Source organism: Patiria miniata, unplaced genomic scaffold, assembly GCF_015706575.1.
Source record: "Patiria miniata isolate m_02_andy unplaced genomic scaffold, ASM1570657v1 HiC_scaffold_8, whole genome shotgun sequence".
In the NCBI taxonomy this organism is placed as follows: Eukaryota; Metazoa; Echinodermata; class Asteroidea; order Valvatida; family Asterinidae; genus Patiria; species Patiria miniata.
This window is the reverse complement of record NW_024037075.1, coordinates 6,828,174-6,850,543: the sequence shown is the minus strand read 5'-3', so window position 1 is coordinate 6,850,543 and position 22,370 is coordinate 6,828,174. Positions and strand designations below refer to the sequence as shown.

General features: G+C 40.5%; 1 protein-coding gene across 3 annotated transcripts in view; it reads left to right on the top strand.

Moving 5' to 3' along the window:
• The window catches only part of LOC119719140 (integrin alpha-6-like), a 57,189-nt gene that overhangs the window by 3,189 nt on the left and 31,630 nt on the right, over positions 1-22,370 (top strand). For all 3 annotated transcript variants that reach the window (XM_038188462.1, XM_038188463.1, XM_038188464.1), the window contains exons 2-13: positions 6,800-6,924; positions 7,482-7,561; positions 8,629-8,817; positions 10,659-10,824; positions 11,311-11,509; positions 13,345-13,438; positions 14,213-14,318; positions 15,431-15,683; positions 17,139-17,240; positions 17,776-17,837; positions 18,511-18,680; positions 19,909-20,064. In XM_038188462.1, coding sequence (XP_038044390.1) covers positions 6,800-6,924; positions 7,482-7,561; positions 8,629-8,817; positions 10,659-10,824; positions 11,311-11,509; positions 13,345-13,438; positions 14,213-14,318; positions 15,431-15,683; positions 17,139-17,240; positions 17,776-17,837; positions 18,511-18,680; positions 19,909-20,064 — 1,702 coding nt within the window. The remainder of the gene's footprint in view (positions 1-6,799; positions 6,925-7,481; positions 7,562-8,628; positions 8,818-10,658; positions 10,825-11,310; positions 11,510-13,344; positions 13,439-14,212; positions 14,319-15,430; positions 15,684-17,138; positions 17,241-17,775; positions 17,838-18,510; positions 18,681-19,908; positions 20,065-22,370) is intronic.

Genomic DNA, 22,370 nt, shown 5'->3' with positions numbered 1-22,370 from the left:
AATTGTGAAATACAAGCAGATCACGTTCTCGACCAGACTGGGACCTTGAGTGCAGAAACACATGCAATATATTTTCAGGCCAACTTTACTCACTCTTTAGCTGACAAAAGTCTCCAAAATTTTCAAGAGGCAAAGACAACATCCTCAGTATTTCACCAGCCAAGTTTGAAGTCTCAATTCAATTTTTAAAAGAGACTTCTTTTCAGTATTTTGCACCTGAGAGTGAAGCCAAGTGATTTCAATTTGAAGCCTAAGACTAGACTGGTACATGTCCAACTGTTTGAAAAGACTGACCTCTTCACTTCGGTAGTTTGGTGGCAGACTATGGATAGATGTGTAGAAATACATGTAGAGACTGGTACCAGATGTTTCTTTTGACACAATTGACTGATGCAGTACTAAAAGGGTGGTGGACTGTTCGGTTCATGCGCCAGTCTATTTTCTTTTGTTGCATGTTTTCAATACCCTAAAATAAGGTTGAAGTATTGAGAGTCCTAAATTTTCGGACTTGTTCTCGACCATTGAAATTTCATTCACAGTCAAAAACACCTCAACTTAGAATTTGTCCTAACTTTAATATGAATTTTATATTTTCTTCAATGTATGTATAGTGTGTTTTTGTACGAGATGCAGTATTGCCCTGCCCTTCCCCCAAAATGTCCTCATCCTTTCTAAGCAAACCACCAATGTCTTAGACCACATGTACTGCCACAAGTTGACAGACAAGAAGAAAGTGTCCATTCAAATCTCTGTGAGATGATGCTGATTGATGCAGTCATACAGTGCACCGAGTATTGGATGCACACAGTGCTGGACGTCTCCAAATTTGGTGATGCCACATGCAGTGTTGTACAGTACTACACGCAGTTGGTATTGTATGGACAGAATGGCATGCACAAATGTACTGTATGGAAGTAGAATTGTGAGATGTAAAGTTTGTACGCTGGTTTCAATTTTATTAAAATATTGAAACATACATGTACATGTATAAATTTGTCTTAGAATGAACTATAAGGAGATTAATGCAATTAATCCATTGTCTGCAATGTTGTTTTTGGCGTGTGGTTTGAATGGCCAAACCATTAATAATAAAAAAGTAAGTCAGCATTCTGTACATGTATGTATGTATGTGCGCGTATGGCATACAGTGTGTCAATAGATTATGCTGCGCACACCCACTCTTGTCTTACTATACTCCCCAGGACAATGCTTTGTGTTTCCCTTTGTCCCTGTAATGTAACACTCTCCCGTAGACTATAAAGCACATGAACCTACAGAGGACCGTTTTGAACAGAAGACCCAACTCCCGAGGACTGAAAGGATCTGTTCTCCCTTTGTGTGTCTGTCCTTGGGGTTATGTAGAACACGTACACATGTTCATACATGTACTAGTACATGAACATTGCACATTACACACATACATTTTAGTGTACATTATGTGTGTACACAGTGTTCGCGGTGTTTGAATTGGTTATCCTTATAATGAATACATTTACCTAGAATTCTGTTATTCTTGTGGACAATGCTTGGCGCCACATGTATACAATCTTCATGACCTTTTACAGGACAAACAACAACAAAAGGAACACTCCCTTGAACTGTCAAACAAACCGCAGAATGGGGCCAGACCGCCAGACTTAACCGCACAATGGGCATTTCCTGTGTTTGTACAAAGTATCACATGTTTGTAAAGGTACACCATTTCTGCCTTTGTAATATTGTACATATATTCCCATGGGCACCAATGATAAATGCCCCAACTTAAAATAATCAGGGAAAATACTCACAACTCTCACATGTGACCAAGGCACACATCAGATTAAAGCTAGATTTACCATCATTCACTTTCTGTTCAATTTGTTCAGGTGTTAGCTGATGACTGTTGGGTGATTTTCCCTCCCAATAATCACCCATGTTAAAAGCAAAACAGAGTGACTTCTGGGTCCAACTTCATCCCAAGTTACTCAGAAATACAAGGTCAAAGACCAATTTTCAAAATCTAACAGTTTTCAAAATCTAAAAATAATTCAAATCTCTGTGAAAACACTCCAAAACATACTACATGTTAGCTGGAGTTACCCAGCCCTGAGTTTTATCATTGGGTTATCTATTAGGGCTGGAGCGCATTTTTCTCGTAACTTGTAGTATTTGCAAAAAAAATTTGGAAAATGTTCAATTTTGTCCCCGTTACACACTAATTGCAACTGCAACTCACCCCAAACTTGCCTGGAATAACCATTACACAGGTCCTTGAAGTAAAAAACGATCCACGATGAAGATTCAGCCTACAATTGCAGTGAAAACAGGAGGAATAACCGCTAACTTGACAACCTTGCTGGATTGGCCAGGACCGCTATTGGTTTGTGCACAAAAAAATTGTGTACAATGAATGGCGGTCGATTAACAGGCACAGAGAGCGATCGCTGTCAACTACTCGTTTTGCCGGCTGCGCTGGCTGTTGGCGCGTGACGTCACGCGGAAGCGTAACACCCGATGACTGTTTCATGCACTATTGGTTGCGGTTCCATTACCAAAGCTGTGATGCGAGTGGTAAACCTTATACTAGTACATGAAACAGTCAACGGGTGTTACACTTCCGCGTGACGTCACGCGCCAACAGCCAGCGCAGCCGGCAAAACGAGTAGTTGACAGCGATCGCTCTCTGTGCCTGTTAATCGACCGCCATTCATTGTACACAATTTTTTTTGTGCACAAACCAATAGCGGTCCTGGCCAATCCAGCAAGGTTGTCAAGTTAGGCTGAATCTTCATCGTGGATCGTTTTTTATTTCAAGGACCTGTGTAATGGTTATTCCAGGCAAGTTTGGGGTGAGTTGCAGTTGCAATTAGTGTGTAACGGGAACAAAATTGAACATTTTCCAAATTTTTTTTGCAAATACTACAAGTTACGAGAAAAATGCGCTCCAGCCCTAATAGATAACCCAATGATAAAACTCAGGGCTGGGTAACTCCAGCTACTACATGTATGCATTTCGAAACCTGACTGTATAATGAACCCCTTCTCAAAAATACATCAATTGAGGGCGCACTGACCATGCCAGCTAGCGACTGCCGTGCAAAGTGTGGCATCCCGTTAGTAGTTCATATGAACCCTTTAGGGTTAAAGGTAGAGTGGACCTTTTGCAGCTATCTAAAAAGTGACCAACCAAAATACATGTACTGTAAAAAAGCTTACTTCTTTAATACCAAAGATGGTAATGACACTAAACTCTCTGTGAAGTTGGTCCTTCTGACATGCTGTCATATTAAAAAAAAAAAAAAAACGAAGGTCATTTCCAAAGATGTGTCAAGTGACACATTTTTAAAAATTTCTGTAAGTAGTTGGTTTGTAATTGGGCAAATTCGTGAATGGGTGTGCGCAAGTGCTGACACGACGTGCACGTGCTCGTGGTTGCTATAATTCATCAGTTCAGTGTGTGACATCGCGAGCTGCAATTTTCTGAATGAGAACGTCCCCCAGATGCTGATTTCGGGTGCAATTCAAAACATCCCAGAAATGGGTGCAATCCCAGAACAATGTTTGAAAGAAAAAAAAACACCTTTTTTTTTCTGACAAGGTTTTATTGAGGGCTTTTTTTTGGGGGGGGGGGGAAATTGCAAAAAAGTGCTGTATGTACATGTATGTATACAGGGTGAGTAAAAAACAACGATACCCCAAATGGCAGGACCAATTTTTAAATGAAGATTTGCCTGTAGTACATTCAAAATCTAGGATATCTAGCACTTGCATCCCAATGAGAATTGTTTCCGTTTTGTTGAATGTTCTGTCCGTGGACAGAACATTAAAACAGTGTTTGTGTTCAAAATTCTGTAACTTGAAAAGTACAATGTACTTTGAATGGGTGCATACCTATGTTCCCCAATAGCTTTGTTCCCCAATACATGTACCTATGTTCCCCAACCCTAACCCTAACCATCTAACCTAAACCCTAACCCTGAGGATTTTGGGGAACATAGGTATTGGGGAACATCGGGTAGACCCCATTTGACTGATTCTTCTACTAAAAGAAAGCTTATTGACTGGGCTTTCATATCTTATATTTTGAAAGTGCTACAGGCAAAACTTAATTCAAAAATTGGTCCTGCCATTTGGGTTTCGTATTTTTTACTCACCCTGTATATCTCTACCATGATAATGGATGAGAGGAGAGATTAGCATTCCATGGATGAAAGATTAAATAGTCACAAAGTAAATTAATGCGAAAACATAATGATCATGCAGTGGTGGGTTGTGCCCTTCGTATTACATATTTACATATAAATTTACATCCCCCTACGCAAAAATAGTGACCAAATTATTGTGTTGAATTTGTCATTTTATTGTGCAGTAATATTTTGGTCTGTATGCACGCAGAACCTGGCTTAAAAAAAGAGCAGGCGTATATGTACAATATGGTTGCAGTACGTGTACATGTAAATATTTGTTACTCTAGGGTTTTTTTTCTACATGCACTGTGTACATGTACATGCATGATATAGTCACAAAAATTATTGATGCTTTAGTTTGAGGAGACCTTTAATTGACTTATACATTGGAGACCTCCAGCCAATTATTGCGCATGGATACCCCATGATGTTATTAGATACAAGGAGAGAATACATGTACAACACTGTATGATAGAGACTGCCCCTGAAAGATGTAGGTTCATGACTGCATATGAGCAAGGAAGATGGTATCTGTGAATTTGATTAGTCATACCATAGAGCAAGGATACCTTAACATATGTAGGTGAACGTGTGATGTACAATGCGGATATACCATAAGACAGCTGTATGACATGAGGACATAAGAATGTCAATGATACATTTACCAAGAAAGTGAAGAAATTGCACATGCCATTCTGCATATAAGAAGTCACTGGTGAAGAATGTTTACAAATTCAGTTTGTTCGGTATTGTCTGTCTCCTCTGTGTAATCTGAAGCTTTTTTTGCCCAGGAATTTATTTTTTGTTGAAATTTGTGGCCACACTCTTGGCAATAGTTATATTTGAAATACTACATTCCTGATCAGGAAACATATGTAAACTTATGTTTCAGTCTATGTAATGTAATCACGAGTCATATTTACATCACCCCGATGCAAAATGCCATCTTATGAATAGTTATAATGCGGAACCCGCCGCTATGTACATCCGATTCGAACCAGCCAACCGATCACATTAACTCGGTGGTCGAGTGGTAAGATGTCTGCACTCGAAAGCAGGAGGTCATGGTTCGAGTCCCACCCGAGTTATTTTTTTCCAACTTTCACTCGGGAGGTAACACACTGAGTATACAGTGTTTATATGTCGGTGAAGGGCCAAACCTAATTTGATTACATCATCCCGACGCAACATTCCACCTTATGAAGACTTCAAGAGTCATATTTTAGTTATCAAAATTTGTCCGGGCTTTCAACATACATCGTATTTAGTACATTATGTCTCCACTACTCTGCATGTAACAGGAAGTCTGTATTGTTTCCTTTTCAGGAAACAATTGTTGTCACATTTAAAATTGTCAATTCAGTTTCACTCTCAGCAACATGTCATTTAGTTTCAACATGTCATTTATTTCAATGCGATTTTGGCATGCACATGTTCATCTAAGGCCGACTTAAAAAAAAAATTGTTTCTCGTCCAGGTTATTTCTTTAAAGAAGAAGGCGGGTGTTTTTTTTCTCTCCAAGATGGCAAATTTTCCAAGAGGGCTTCCATTTTATTGACACAATGTACTGTTGACTAACAGTAACACAACGCTTTTGCGTCTATTCTTATTATACAGTACATGGTTTATATTTTAACGATAATTATTGTGATGCTTACAAAATGTAAATTTGTCTTTGCTTTTAAATAAATACATGTCCCTTATGTGAAGGCACTTGTACTTGAAGGTCAAGCAAAGCCATGAAAGCTTCATACACTGTATGTGAATGTTTATCATTTAAGCTGCATCAAAGCCGGATCCAGAACACAATTTTTTGGGGGGGGGGGCAAAAAATATTTGGTTTCCTAAAAAGTGGGTCCAAAAATGTTCCACCCCAAATTTAATATGAAAAGGAAGGGGAGGGTTGCAAATGTATTGCTTTTGTTGATATGTGGGTGGTGTACACAATGGCTGCCGTTTTTGCGACGTTACTAAACAAAATATAATGGGTTTGTTTTTGGGGAGCGGGGCCATGGATCCGCCCTTGAGTTGCGTCCCCCGTGCTCTTCAACAAACCGTTTTCCCTATTTTTCTAAATAAATTTTTAACTTGTAATATGTTTTAATTTGGACCCAAAAAAATCTCTCTTTTTTTCCTTTCTTTTTGGACGTCTGCAACACTTTGAAAAAAAAGGGGTTTGTTTTGGGCACAAACAAATCCGCTTTGCGAGCAGACTGGCTCCCGGTCTGTGCATTATCCATACTGATTGTGGGGCGGAAACCAGCCTATCCTGCGAGAATGGAAATTTTGTCTGGCAGCCAATAATTTGAAATTGTAAAGTAATAATGCGATAACTAAACCTGGGCCAGTTTGTTTTTGGCCGATGTCTCAATCAAAAGTGAATAACTTTTGTGTTGCTAGAAATACAGCAATTGAGAAAAAGAATCAATTTTTCGGGTTGAAACTCGAAAACAGCACGGAGAATGCAACTTTGACCTTCTGGAGATACAATATATGGCGAGCGCAATATGAGGGCACTATTTTAAGCAGGTGTATTAGGGTATACCACCCTCTTACTGTATCCATCATTTCTCAAACAAGTATCTCATTGATATTCTTTCCCTATTGACTAGACACATTTATCTTGTCTGCAGGGTCTTAGTCGGTGCGCCAACATACGAATCCCCCGATGCTGTGGTACCAAAGACGGGGGCAGCCTTCAAATGCCCCCTCAGTACGTTCGTTGATGATTGCGAGGACTTGAAATTAGACGACGATGGTAAGATCTAGTTAAAGGTGATTGGTTGTTCAAAAGGTGTAGTTCAACGTAATTTACAGTCACTATGGGCCCCGTGCGGAAACAAGAGAGGGCGCCTTTCGACCACTTTTTGAGAGCGCTGTGGATGGGACACTGTGTGCGCGTACTGGTTCAAGTGCGTATGGCGTGAAGTACATGTACACATGACTTATTTCATTCTAAATGTTCACAAAGCCATAGTATCTTTGCATGCGCACCAGGTATCGTCAGCAATGCGTTTGAATGTCTCTCCCAGTGGTCTTCCCCAACTCTCCTTTTTTGGTTGGTTACCGTTGAGGGGGTACCAGTTCTTGCATATTGACCTCATAACAAACACAACAGGATTCTTTGTTATACTTGTGACTGGATTTACGTGTGTCTAGACTTATGATGGACTTGTAAAAACTCAACTTAAAACGCTATCTGGTACCCTATTGTTATTTATTCACCAAAGTCGAAATGTGTTCAAGTTTTGCTATTAACCATCTACATCGAAGATACTTTTAGTTGTTTACTCTGATAAATATTTACGTCCACAGCGAATGATCCCAATGAGAATAAGACCGACCAGTGGCTGGGCGTGACAGTCAGAAGTCAGGGGCGTGGTGGCAAAGTAGCGGTGAGTTAGAATGGGAGTTTATTCCATCTTCCTGATACAGTACAAGAAAAAGTGTATTCAGTTTCCCCAACATCATGGTCTGTGATGTGTAAATGTGTGTACATGTACATTGTATGTTCCGCATACAGCAACAGCTGCATATGTTATTTGAGTATGATTTTAATTATAAATGTAACAAGGAAATTGATTAGACCTGGGTTTGAACCTACGATCTACAGATCGCCGTACTGGCATTCAACCAAGAGAGCTAACAAGCCTTGCATGTATGTTGGGGGTCCACCTGATTTGTCAGGTTTTATTTTGTTCAAGGGCGTTATAGTAGTCAGTAGCCAATAACCTTGAAATGTCATGTACATGTAGCCAGGGATTGACCCAAAAGTCAGGCCATTTTTTTATAGATATATATAACTTGGATTACGGAATCACCACCTGAAAAAAAAGTTGATTTTGAAAAAACAAAATTTGAAAATCACGTCCGAAAAACATGACACGTTTGATGACAAAAAAAAATATCGCCTTCCGAATACGAATACATATCCGAATACTGTGTCCAAATCCTAGATGCACCATTATGGACACGCCGTAAAGGGCATTTGTTGTTTTTTACCCTGCTACCAGCCTAACCTCGGGACCTGAAAAATCCTTAATCTAAGTAATTAAATAAAAAGACCTCACAATCCAAGCACCCTTAGCAATGCTACAAACATGGGAATATAGTCAATATTCAGATATGATATTCATGTATAAATGTACAGTTACGTGTACATGCGCTTCATAATATGTTTACATAACTATGATAGAATGGCTTTGGTGTCATCACTTCATCAAACATTGGCCAGATGTAAAATATTCAGAGCAAATGTCTGCAAACGTTTGCACAAATGTCTATATTGCAATAGGCCTAAGACCTAATGACGTCACGCTTTGTTTACGTGTGCGCTTTCCTGACTCCCCGTAGGAAAGCGCACATGTAAACAAACATGACATCATTAACTCTCAGGACTATTGTTTTAGACTATCAAAGAGAATACCTTTTTTGGTATGATTGGTTTTTTTTTTTACTTCAGATCTGTGCCCATCGCTACAAAACAGTGTCCTCGGAAGAGATCAGCGGTTTGGGCAAGTGCTTCCTGAGAAACGCCGATCTGACAGTGGACGACTTCCGCAGCGTTCCGTGGAAGATGTGCCGCAACATTGGGCTAGGCAAGAGCAAATATGGCTACTGCCAGGCCGGTACTGGGTTCTACATCACACAGGTAATGGGCTTCATGCACCAGACTATAGAAACCAGCTTCTGCGTTTGAGCTTACCCAGGATATGTTGTTTTCCCCTAACCTGGTGCGGCCCTTAAAGTGGCATGCTTTGATATTTTTGTCTCTTGTGCCTTTGCTGTAACAAACATCTTACCTCAAATTTCACAGTAAGTGAAATGTCATCATACTCTAAACATTCCCGTTTGTAAACTTTGAGTTTATCAACCCATTATGAAGTTTAGAGAAGTTGTACTTTTGGCGCGATTTTCCAATTTTATTTTTTAAGTGTGAAGTGAACCCTTTCAAAATGCTCTCAAATTGGAATAAGAAAATAATTTTCTGACAAACATGTTGAATATCTTGCTGGAAGTAATAATGTTTTATCAGAATCTGTCAATTTTAAAGAGTGTTTTTAATGTTTATGTTGGAATTTTTGACATTTATTCAAGTGTACCACCGTGACATTAGGGAACACTCTGCCAAGTTTGTGCCAAATTTCCAGACGTAACAGTTTTTTAATATCGGACTAAATTAACCTTCCTAAAATCACCCTTTCATATTACTTCTTTTCACATCGATGGTGATTGAGAGTGCATGAAGCATTGCCAAACCATTTTTCCCCCGACGTCAAGTGGACATCAGTGGCACGGCGCGACACGGGTGGGAACTATAATTGTGGCGTTGCGTTGTACATGCCTGCACGTACATGTACAAGAATTTCCTTTTATTTTAAGTCAGAACTTGCAGCCTAAAATATTGTTTTCTTTCAATTAGAAGTAAACTTTGGTAATTGTACTTTAAGTTTTGATTATTGTGATTGTCCAGTGAAAATAGGCGGCGTTAAAATCGTGTTTCCAAACATCCAAACCGAACAATTCAGTTCGGTTTGGTTGGTTCTCAAAGGCTGTGTTCCGTGAATTTTGGTTCGGTTCAGCAGTTCAGCTGCAGTAGTAGAAATGGGAGGATATTTTGTTAGAGGAGTAAATGTTATAATAAGGCAATAAATATGTGCTGGACCTGTTTTAAACAAGTACGTTTAAAACCGGCTAGGGGTCTGGACGCGGATATTCGCCATTATCCACTTCAAAAAGTCAAAACAAGTCAAACATTCACAACTTTTCAATTATTTTGTTCAACAATTTTACTTCAGGTTTTTTTAAACACCCCTCTGGCCATATGTATGGTATGTGTCTCATGCACATAATGGAAATTGTGTCTCTATGTGTCTCATGCACTTAATGGAAATTGGCGCGCATGGCGTGTACTGACTGCGCGATGTGGCACAGAATGCAGATACTATGATAATAGCCCATAGTTTTCCATTCTTTTTTTGTGTGGGTTTTTAAGCTCTGGCAACAGAGCTTCTACAAGTCACTCGGGTGTCGGTCGGTCGGTTAGTAGGTCCCCCAAAAAAATTGACCAAAAACGAACCCCCCTAACTCACCCATAAAACTGTAATACCAAATTGTAACTGTCCAAAAAAAGCAAACAAAACATATTAAATACTTGACAAAAATTATTTGTAACAATTCGTGACATTGTTTATGAAATTTTGTGAATAGAGGCAAGATAATGTGTGGTAATGTTACAGTCACGTGGTATTTTTGTGCGCTACGAACTTAGAAAGTTAGGGGGCTTCTACACACCTGTCACTATGCATCACCCCTGCCTGTGGCCCTGTGTCAGTTTAATGAGTCTCCAGGGCGTAGGAGTGAGGATAAAGTTGCATTATGAATCACGACCAAGTGAGTAAATCACGATCAAGTGAGTAATTGTATCATTTCATGCAAGACTTTCATGCAAGATGGCCAGAGCTTATTGTGCAGTCACACTTGTTTGATTAGGAAGAGGATGGCGTAGAAGGTGAATACATCTCAGGAACACCAGGTGCGGGAGACTGGAGAGGGGGTGTCTTTGCAGCCAACATCGTCGATCCAGACACCCCGTTCTTTGACCAGAGTCGCACCAAGCTTGACGACTCGACCGGTGTCGGTCTGAACAGCTACCTGGGTAAGAGGCCCCACTGAAACCATGATTGATCCAGTGTTGTATTACTCAATACTCACACACATGACAATGTGAAGAGTTTATTTTCAAAACACGAAGTATCCAGTATTGAGCTTATTCACAATGTAAACAGATCCATATCTTTTTTAGCATTAGTGCCAGGCCTACAGCTGCAATGCATTCAAGTCTATCTTATCTCTCACGCTGAAACCACATGAGGGGGTACTCATGCACGAAGTCTATAGACTAATCCGACGGCAGTCACTTTCTGCGGTGGCGCAAGGTTCACGCGAGTCACACTCAGATAGGGCGCACGTGCTCCGGGCTCCTTCAACCAATAAGAATACCAAAATGCGCGCACGCATCGTCTTTAAGAATGCGTGCAGCTTGCGTGCGAGCGTGACACCACCGCAGTAAAAGCTTCTAATTCTGGTCGCCGGATTCCACTGTAGCAGTTGTGTTCATCCATCCTTCTTGTCCCTCATTCAGGCTTCTCGGTGACCTCGGGCAAGTTTGGTCCTAACTTTCTGATCGCATCCGGTGCCCCGAGATACAACGCCATCGGTGCCGTGGTCATGCTGAGCAAGCAAGATGGCACGGACTTGACGATGCAGTCGATCATATATGGAGAACAGCTGGCAGAATCCTTCGGTTACGAGGTCTGCTCGGCTGATCTGGATGGGGATGGGTAAGTTACTGTCTGGACGGCTGAAATACATTTCAAACAGCTTTCTTGTCATGTTACTATGACTTTCCACCTCCTTTGTAGCAGTAAAAGGGAGAAATTTCAACATTTTAGTTTTTATGCTAATGAAAATTTCCATGAGACAAAGTGTGATGTCATTCAAGGCAGAACAGAAGTGTCTCTATAGCTCTGTGTACAAATATATATCAAACTTTTCTTCATTTTCTTGGAGTAAGTTCTACTCTTTACTTGTTTATTATGTTCAACAGCTTGTTTGGACAAAAGTAGTGGCTAATATTTGTTTGTAGGTAATTTTGACGGACTTATTTGTGTACTGTTAATATGCACTTTTGACAAGGAGTACTGGTACCTTGTGTGACAAAAGCAAAATAGCGCCCTCTTACATGTATTGATGAAAGGTTTTGCTAATAATTGAAAAATTACCACTTTCTTGTCACTTCCAATGAAAATAAGTTTTAAGATCTTGTATGTATTGTTGCAACACATAGTAATGAAAACAAGATGAGCTGAATTTCCACTGCACGTTTCCTTTAACCCTAACCCCCTAGGCCCTTGTTGCTTACAACCATCCTCAATCCTCCAAAATCCTCCAAAATTTTGCAACTCCGCCTAAATTTTTCAAAATTGTCAGACAGTCCTGCCTCAAAATGCATTCATCCTCAATCCTCCAAAATCCTCCTCATCCCAAAACTTTGCACTCGTGTTTAAATGAAGGATAAACCAATGCCAAATCCTTCAAAATCATCAGACAGTCCTGCCTCAAAATGCATTCATCCTCAATCCTCCAAAATCCTCTTGTGCTTCAATCACCATTCATCCTCAATCCTCCAAAATCCTCATGTGCTTCAATCACCATTCATCCTCAATCCTCCAGAATCCTCATTTGATTCAATCACCATTCATCCTCAATCCTCTAGAATCCTCCAAAACCGCCAGGAGGATTTTGGAGGAGTGAGGTGGGTTAGGGTTATGGCTGGTTCATACGCAACAGGGTCATTCCACACTAAAGGGGTACACATGTGTGACGTGGGAGTGGGAAGTGAAGCAGGAAAAAAGTTGTACATTTCCACCCTGTTGAGGATTGCGCTCACCAAGTATTTAAGACTTTCCAGGCAGCTTTTACAAGATATACATGCTCAGCATGTTACATACGCAACATGGACAGAAATTTTGTCAATATAGGTCTCTCTCAAAGAGGCCATCTCTGTAGGAGAACTGCAACTGCGTATTTTACGCAATCAAGCACACATTGCACAGTGTTGAAAATGTTCCCAACATGCCCGCTTGTTGTTCGAAATGTGTTCGAAATACGACGCAGCCGATGCGCGTTATGCAAGTTGACGCTCAAAATGCTGATGCATGTGGCTGGTCTGTAGGAAATGACCTCATTTGAGGCAGACCTTTTGATATTATACATGTAATTACAATAAATGCATTTGCCCAAATATTGTCAATTTAATTCTTATCTCTACAGGATTTTTACCTGTAAACACCAAGACAATCTGCTGTATATTTAAGACGTCACAGGGTGTTATGTTAAGAGTATTGCACATGTAACATGGACAGAAAAATGTCACAAAATTTCTGTCAAAGTCACGGACGTTACCTATAAATGCCTTAAAAGACCAAGAATATAGTGTTTATTTTGACTGGTAGCAATCGCAAATGGGTAATGACTATAAATGAGACGACATTTGGGTAAATTCATTCACTTGATACACATCCACAGGTGAATTTTGGTGTTTTTTTTATACACACCTCATATTTCTACTTGTGTTTTGCCACTGTTTCTCACTGCGGTGTCATCTTCTCCATAGTTTTGACGATCTGATTGTTGGTGCACCTATCTACTATGACCGAAGCACTGAGGCCGGGGGACGCGTGTACATCTACCTGAACAAACACCAGAACGTGAGTGATAATGCTGCTACGGATTATAGCACATGCAAAGCGAAAGTAAAACAAGTGTGTGTCATAGCCAGCCCCAGTACATGTATGTCGTAACCACCACCAATGCACTGATTGGCCAGAATGCAGATTCATTGTGCTGCATTTTGGGAGATATTAGGGAAATTAGGGGGAATTCCTAACCTCTAGCTCTACTGTGTGGGATGTATGCTTGAAGTTTAAACGGGCCTATTGAAACCAACCCATTGTTTCCTGCACAGAATCCCTATGGGCTCCGTGCGCAAACAAGAGAGGGCGCTTTTTTACAACTATCGAGAGCCCATTGGATGGGACACACCACGTGTGCAGACACTCTTGTTTTACTATAATTTCGAGGACAATGCTTTGTGTTTCCCTTTGACCCTGTAATAATAACACTCTCCCATAGACTAAGCACACAAACTTACTACAAAGGACCGTTAACAACAAAAGACCCAACTCCCGAGGACTGAAAGGATCTGTTGTTCTCCCTTCGTGTGTCTGTCCTCGGGGGTTATGTAGAACACGTACATGTACATACTGTTTCGCGCACGAAAAGAATTACGCACAGCTAATTCTATTCCAAATGTGCACGAAGCCGTTGCGTCTTTGCGTGAGCAATGTGCTTGAATGTCTTCCCCAACTCTGCCTTTCTTACCGTTGAGAGGGTACTTGTACATAGAGCCCATACCACTCCCAATGTAAACAGACCCTGAGTGCATTAAGTTGATGTAAGTCTTACGGGTTTTTTCCTCGCAGGGTTCCTTTTCATCCATAGAACCCATTCGTCTGACGGGCCCCAGGGATTCCATGTTTGGCATCGCCATCACTAACCTAGGAGATCTCAATCTGGATGGTTACGAGGGTGAGTCACATGAAGATTCTCACTTCTGATTGGAATTTTGCATCGGGAGATAAAGTTGACTATCGGTTTTGTCGCTTATCACCAACGTAATTGTATAAGCACTGTGCACTGACGGCTGAGAAGGAAACTTCACTTGTGTACCTGGATGGGACTTGAACCCACGACCTCCTGATTACTAGTGCAGATGTCTTACCACTCGACCACTAAGCTTTCCGGGGTCGGTTGGACGGATAAAATCTGATATACATACATGTAGCAACGAATACTGCAAGTAATCACTGTGGAATTGTTTGGGTTTTTCTGTCTGTAAAGAAGAATGAGACCAAACAAATTGTATTTCTTGAAGTCCCCTGGTACATATAAGGCAGTGAATAATTTATTTAAATACTCAAGAAATTCTAATTAGTTGAACAACAAGGAGACAATCCTTTGCTGCATATCTGTGTTTCACCTAGTTTTTCTATTTTCTGTTTGTCATATTTTGTCCGATTGTTTGATTTTGTATGCAAGTGGAAGCTGAAGAAAGTTAGCAATAATCTTGCGCTCCCAAAGTATTGGCAAAAAATCCTGCTTTGAGCACCAAGACCACCATTTTCTATTTGACATGAAACACAATATAGGGGACCACTTTGCATCTGTCACGTTAGCAGTTTTTGCAATGGTTGTAATTTTTTTTTTTACAGTACCTGAAACCACCCAAAAAAGTCTTTGAAATGTGACATGTAGGCTTATAATACATGTAATATGTGTTGAATCATTTCTTTCTTTCTTTTTTTAATTTTTAAAATCATCCTCAAATTTCCATCAAAAATGGACGGAAAAAGTTACCTAAGTTTTCCGTCCACTATTTGATGGAAATTTGAGGAAAATGTCAAAAAGCAACATCAATAATCAACTCAAATTGTCCTTAGCAAAAGGCTGCATGTCCATTCATGTGTTGAAATTATTTAACAAACAATCACAACCATTGGCAAAACTGTTAACGTGACGGTAGCAAAGTGGCCCCCTTTATTGTGCTTCTTGTCATTTATCAAGTAGTCCTGTGCTTACCCATGTTACCTTGGTTCCAGTGCCAACCGAACCAACACAAGATTTCCCTTAACCCATACCAGATATCGCCATCGGCGCCCCCTATGAGAACGACGGTGAGGGCACTGTCTACATTTACCTAGGCGGCCCCGACGGCGTCGTGCAGCCAGCGTCACAGAAGATCTCTCCGTCCGATCTGCCCGCCGACCTGCCGAATACCAGGGAAATCGGGGGAGCGTTTGGTTATTCCCTGTCTGGGGGAATTGACTTGGATGGTAACGACTACCCTGATCTTACTGTGGGCGCCTTTGAAGCTAACACTGTGGTTACTTTCAGGTTGGTTCATAATAAGTTAGAGCATATCCTCGATATGTGATTTAAATGTAGGATCGACCATTTGTGCATTTTTTTCAAGTGCTCAAAATCTACAGACGAATGCTTAAAGCTATAGTTCATCATTTGCAGCTATCCAAAAAGTAACTGACATAATTATTGTTGAAAAGCATACTTGGTTTAAAGATAGTAATGGGACTGAACTCCCTGTGAATTATTCTTTCTGGCAAGCTGTCATATTGAAAAAATCAATGAGGGAAGGCCATTTCCGTTAGTAATTAGTTTTTAATTTGCGAAGCGGGCGCAAACGTTGACACAACATACATGTGCGCGCAGTTGCTATAATTCTCAGAATATAGTGGTTGCTATAATTCGTCGGATCAGTGCGCGACATCGCATAGCTACAATCAGCTCAGTGAGAAAGTGTCTCGGACACTGAATTCAGGCCCAATTCAAAACATGACTCCGCAACTTTTCGATTTGAAATCGAGATCCTAGAATATTGTTTTCTCGGAATATACAGCACTCACTAAGCTGAAACTTCATCAGGTTAGTTGTTCAGCACCCTTTAGATTTTGAGCACTTTTGTTGCTTCAAACGAACATAATGCACAAATTACAAATGATGGACGCTACCTTTAACAACTAACTTGATAAAGTTTTAGCTCAGTGAATGCTGTATATTTTGAGAAAACACAATATTCTGGATCTCAATTTCAGTTCAAAACTTGCATGTCCATATTTTGAATTGCATCCTCTCGTGACATAATCTCAAAATCAGCATTCGGGGCATGTTCTCATTCAACTGATTGTAGCTATGTGATATCACGATTGATCTCCATTACATAATGGAGATCAATGGATGTCACACACTGAACTGACAGATCATATAAGCCGCGCGCGAGTGTTTCATGTCAACACTTGCACCCATTCATTACAAACCAACTACAAACGGAAATTTCCAAAAATGTGTCACTTGACACATCTTTGGAAATGACCCTCTTTTAATTTTTTCTTCAAAATGACAGCTTGCCAGAAAGAACAATTTCACAGGGAGTTTAGTATTATATTTATCTTGAAACCAAGTCAGCTTTTTAACAATAATTTGGTGGGATACTTTTTGGATAGCTGCAAATGGTCCACTCTACCTTTAAAGTTGATTCCCCTGCTATTTTCAAGTTTCATCTCGAAAAAAGAAAAAAATGCTTGTTTTAATTGTTATTTTTCTAGCAATACAAAAGTTTGACATTTTTGAATGAAACATCACCCCCCCCCCCCAAAAAAAAAGCGGCCAAGGTTTAGTTATTGAATTTCTATTTTACAATTTTGAATTATTGGCTGCCAGACAAAAATTCCGTCCCGCAGGATCGGCCGGTTTCTGCCCCACAATCAGTAGTATCAAAGACATGATATAGCAAATATAATTGTACTACGTTGATGTACATCGTTGTGTTTACAGAGCCCGGCCCATTGTTAACGTCACAGCAGAACTTCTCCTGGAGACGTCGGAGATAGATGCCAACGCCACAAACGCTGTGTACAACGGCAAACCAACGTTTCGGTGAGGAATCTATAACAAAGCTGAGTCAGTCACAAGTCAGTCACAAATCATTTTCACAATTCTGGTCACAATCAGAGTGTTTGAGAGAGAAACTCGGCGTTCTGCCTGTTCTCATCCATATACTGTTGCAGTACCTAGATGTAGAACCAAAGGATATTCCAATAGCTTTTTCCCACGTGATTGTGATTGACTTGTGATGACTTGTGATTGACTTGTGATGACTTGTGATTGACTTGTGATGACTTGTGATTGACTTGTGATTGACTTGTGATTGACTTGTGATGACCTGTGATTGACTTGTGATTGACTTGTGATGACTTGTGATTGACTTGTGATTGACTTGTGATGACCTGTGATTGACTTGTGATTGACTTGTGTTTGACTTGTGATTGACTTGTGATTGGTTTTGTAATGCATTGATTTCAGTGATATTTGAATGTTTACACTTTAGGCCCATTTAAATTTATAATGTACACTCAGCTTGGAGAGTGTATTAGCTACATAAATTATCAAATTATTTTCTTTTCTATTTCAGTTTTTATGTCCAAGCTCGAATGCAGTACACATGCAACTCATACAACTTTGATGCTCCAATAAGTAAGTACACACAAACTGAGATGTTAATTTGATTAAAAATCCGCCCATGTTTAGTTATTGAATGACTACTTTTCAAATTTCGAATTACATGCGTTCCGACAATAATTTTGTTTGTGTTGGGTAGGCTGGTTCCCGCCTCACAATCAGTATCATTAGGGTACAGAGTGGGAGCCAGGTTTTTTTTGGGGGGGGGGGGGGGTTCATAGGGTGGCAGATGCTCCAAAACATTTCAAAAGGTGAATGGGTCTGAATAAAACATACAAGTTGAAATTCTATTCACAAGAAAACAAGTTGAATTTACTGAAAAGCATTGGTGATGCAACTTTAAGGTGAACCCTCCTTCTCTAGGAAGCCAATTCAGCAACGCCATCACAGCAGTCAAAATCAGTCAAGTGACTGTCTTTAACAGTTACGAATTCCCTGCCTAGCTTGATATAGCCGTTCTTTGACTGGAGGTGATTGATATGCCAACTGTAACAACCAGTTACCTCTTTTGTCTGTTGTTGGAATATGACTAGTCACAATGTTGACACGAATGTGATCTGTTTTTTACTAGTCTGTATAAAAAGGCCTGCCAGGGGTAAGTGGAAGAAATGTTTGACTGTCTGTGACTGATCAAACAATAGGAAGGATTTACTTAACTTATTTACATGGTTGCTGTCTATTTCTACAGAGGTGGAGTATTCCATTGAAGCTGAGGAGGTGAGACGGGCCTTGGGCCTGACCTCCCGTATCATCTTTGAAGGGTCCAACTCCTACGCCATCCGGGACAAGTCCATGACTCTCAGACCACAGAGTGAAGAGGCACCCAAACGCTCACCCAAATACTATGCTGTACTCAGGGTGAGTTTTGACGATCTAGGATTCCGTAAAGCTGTCTTTTTTGCTGGTCTGAGAGGGCCGGCTAGACCACAGTCCTCACTGTGCCTATCTGACTGACTGACCGAGTGACTCCCCGCCTGAGTGACTCCCCCCCCCCCCCCCCCCCCCCCCCCCCCCCCCCCCACGCACTGTCACAGGTGAATTAGCCTTGCTTAACCAGTTCAGGACGGGATTAATTTCACTGAAAATTTTGATTTTCAAAAAAAAAGGTAAAATATGGCAGCCGACTTCTGATATACAGCCAAACGCCACAAATACTGATTCACAAGAGTCATTTCAACACTATTTGTACGATATTTCTTGCCGATACACCCCGGGGTGTGCAACGGAGCGTAAATTGTAGAACAATAGGCCGTGCACAGTGACCAATTCAAGATCAACACACGGTGCACCTCCACAGACTTTACAGACTTTGTGTGTGTATACAAAATACACAAGGGATGAGCGTGTTTTGACATCACCCGGAGGCGAGTCGAGGCACGCTTGATGTTTAACCCGTCATTCATGCCTGTGCACAAAAACAGCCAGTGCGTGTTATCACGGCCTCTGGCGCCAACTGGTTCAGCCTCATCTTGGCCCAAAAATGTGACTCGGATGACTACCTAGACTCCTTACACCTAATCAGTCTGGCACCAGCCTTACTATTCATGCCTAGTCTTGTTTATAAACTTTCTTGCACTCTCTACACGTAAAAAAAGCTCGGCAAAATTCTAGTTTATTCTCGGGGTGAGTTTTGTTAAGGCCAAAAAAAAGTCTCCGGTTTCTGGTATGGAGCTTGCCCCCAAAGTTTTTTTTCTCCTACTTTTTTTTCTTCAAATGTCGGCTGATGTTGCAGATGACACTTCAATCCCCTTGAAACTCTCAAAAATACCAGTCAGGGTGGAGTTTGAGGTGACCTCAGTAAGGCCATAAATTGGTCTCATTTCAATTGAATAACTTTTGTATTGCTTGAAAAATAGCAGTTAAGAAAAGGAATCTTTTTTTTTTTTTAACCGAAAAATGCAACGGTGAATGCATCTTTCAAGAGAACTATTAATTCTTTCATCCTAAATCAGTAAATCTCATCTTTTTGGTTTTATTTCTTTCATTTCTGTTTCCCTACACTTTTCCTTGCAGTCCTTTCCCCTTGAATTGCTTCCAGAAAGAAATGAAACAGAAATTAATGAAAGTTTCTTGTTCCCATCCACAGCCGGGATTCAAGGACATCTTCCGCAAGATCCCGTTCAAACTGACCTACCAGCTGAAAGAGGTGGAGGTGGAGACCCCTGCCCCCGGCGACGACCTCCCTGACATCAATGAGCTACCCATCCTAAACAGCCTGCATGATCCATCATATGTAGCTCAGGTAAGACCGGAATTGTCAAGTATTTATTTTTGTTGTTGTTGTTGATGTTGTTGTGGAATTTGCATACTATTCCAAGGCCACTCGAGGTGGAAGCCACAAAGAATGAAAGAAACAAGTTCTAGCATAGATGGAACAGGTTCCTCTCTTAAATAGACAAATTTGAATTTACATAAAAACTTTAAGTGCTCCATTTTTGTTAAGAATCACAAAGCAAGACTTGCTTGCCTAGTTGAGCTTGTCTCAAGAGTAGCTTCTGGTTTATGCCTTTAGGTTTTAGCCCAGTAGCACTTGAATTACATTTGTATTACATTGTACTACACTGTATTTCCTCTTTGAAGAATCTGTAAAACTATAGGGGGCGGTATGGGGCGATGTATGAGAAGGGTGCTTTGGGGCGGTACAGGGACTAATAGGTTAACCCTAAACTTCCCAAATCCTCCAAAATCCTCTTTGCAAAATGGAGGTTTTTGCAGGATTGAGGCTAAAATATGGCAAAAACGTGTGGTTGATTTTGGAGGATGCACTGTGTCAAAGTCCTGGGGCAAACCTTGCATTGTTTATGCTCAGCCGTGCATAAATTTCGGCCTAGATTATACTTGAAATCCTCCACACTGCTCCAGGATGTCACTGGCTCTGCCTCAACATATTGACAGTGATTGCCAGAGGATTTTGCAGGATTGAGGCAGTGGTCACCCCTCCAAGGACCACATTCAAGAAATAATGGATGAGTTTGGAGGATTGAGGCTGTATGCAATTTTTATGCGGAGACAGTTGGAGGATTTTTCAGGATTGAGGTTGCATCCTAGCAAAAATGCCTAGGGAGTTAGGGTTAAAGGGCACTTAGGGCAAAGTCAAGTGGTTTATGTTCGGTTGTAGGCAGTTAAGGACATTGTTTACACTCAGTGAGTTTGTCAGTCAGTGGATCGGTCAGTCTAAGGACAGACACTAGCCCTCTGGGTTCAGCTATATAGTCCACTGGAATATTGAATTTGTAGAATGCTGTAAATTTATTTCTTTTCTTTCAGGGAAACTCAAAGAGCTAAGGCCAAAAAAAAATTTGGAAAATTTGAGTTTTTTAGGCTTATCTGTTGTGCTTAGAAGTACTTTTATATTAATATTTTGGGTGGGGTATTATAGGACATATGTGCAAGTAGCTGTTGCCCTAACACTTGTTTTAATAGCACCAATTGCATGCACTTTTTCTTTGGATTATGTTTTGAGTTTGCTTTTGCAGTATATTTGTTTTGCAGGTTTTATTTGGTGTGTTTCTGTTACTTTTCAAAGTTGTGCTGTTACCCTTTTTTACGCACCACTGCAAAGTCGAAGGGGAATCCTGTTATGCCATGTTTTCTGTCTTGTTCATTTGTGTGCATTCATTATTGACCCTCTAGGTCAAATGTGAAAGATCCTTATGGTTATAACCAAATAGAAACAAATCAACATGTCAATCTCAAACTTGGTATTTGAGTTGGTCCCCCCCCCCTTCCCGGAACTTGTCCATTTTGGAACCCAAAGATTAGTGGACAATGTTATTATAGGCAAAACCCTAGAAACATGTGGGTTTCGGAGAATTATGGAATGGCATTATTATGATTAGTTGTTTCTGGTAATGAAACCAAGGATTCCTCAAAAGCGTCCTAGGTACTGTAGCTCGCAAACCTGAAGAAACCTGTAGAGAGGAGACAATGAAAAGAAGTTACAGTTTTAGAGGTGGGAGGAAAACCCCAGAGGAATATTCTGGGGAAAACTCATGGAATCAGGTAGGGACTGAAAACCCAATCCACATATTGGCCCAGGCAGGATTTGAACCTGGGTCACAGCGGTGGAAGGCGAGGAAAGAACCACCATGCCAACCTGACTCCCCATGTCAACTTAAATTGACTTGATTTGTGAGTGGTGTTGTTGCCCTGTCTTTACACCCACTCTCAAATGTGTATCCTTGTGGAGACATTTCTTTGTTCTCGTGTAGTAAAGTTTTCAATTTTGAAAGTGAAGTTTCAAAATGCTCTTATTTTAACCAGAATTAATTTCCTTGGCTGAAATTCGGACTTATATGTAATATCCCTTTTCTAAAACTCTTCCATTTGCGACAGATCAACCCACCTTGGAAATTCCTTGTTTTTGAGTAAAATCCATATATCTATTTCGTGAAAACCTTGTGGAGACCTATTCATCTATAGAAATTGCCTTGTGGAGACCTTTACAATGTTTTGTTCCCTATTGTGTGCGTGTCTCCACAAGGATACAAATTTGAGCACAGTATACAAATCATTGAAAAGTCATGAGATTTGGCTCATACTTGGCAG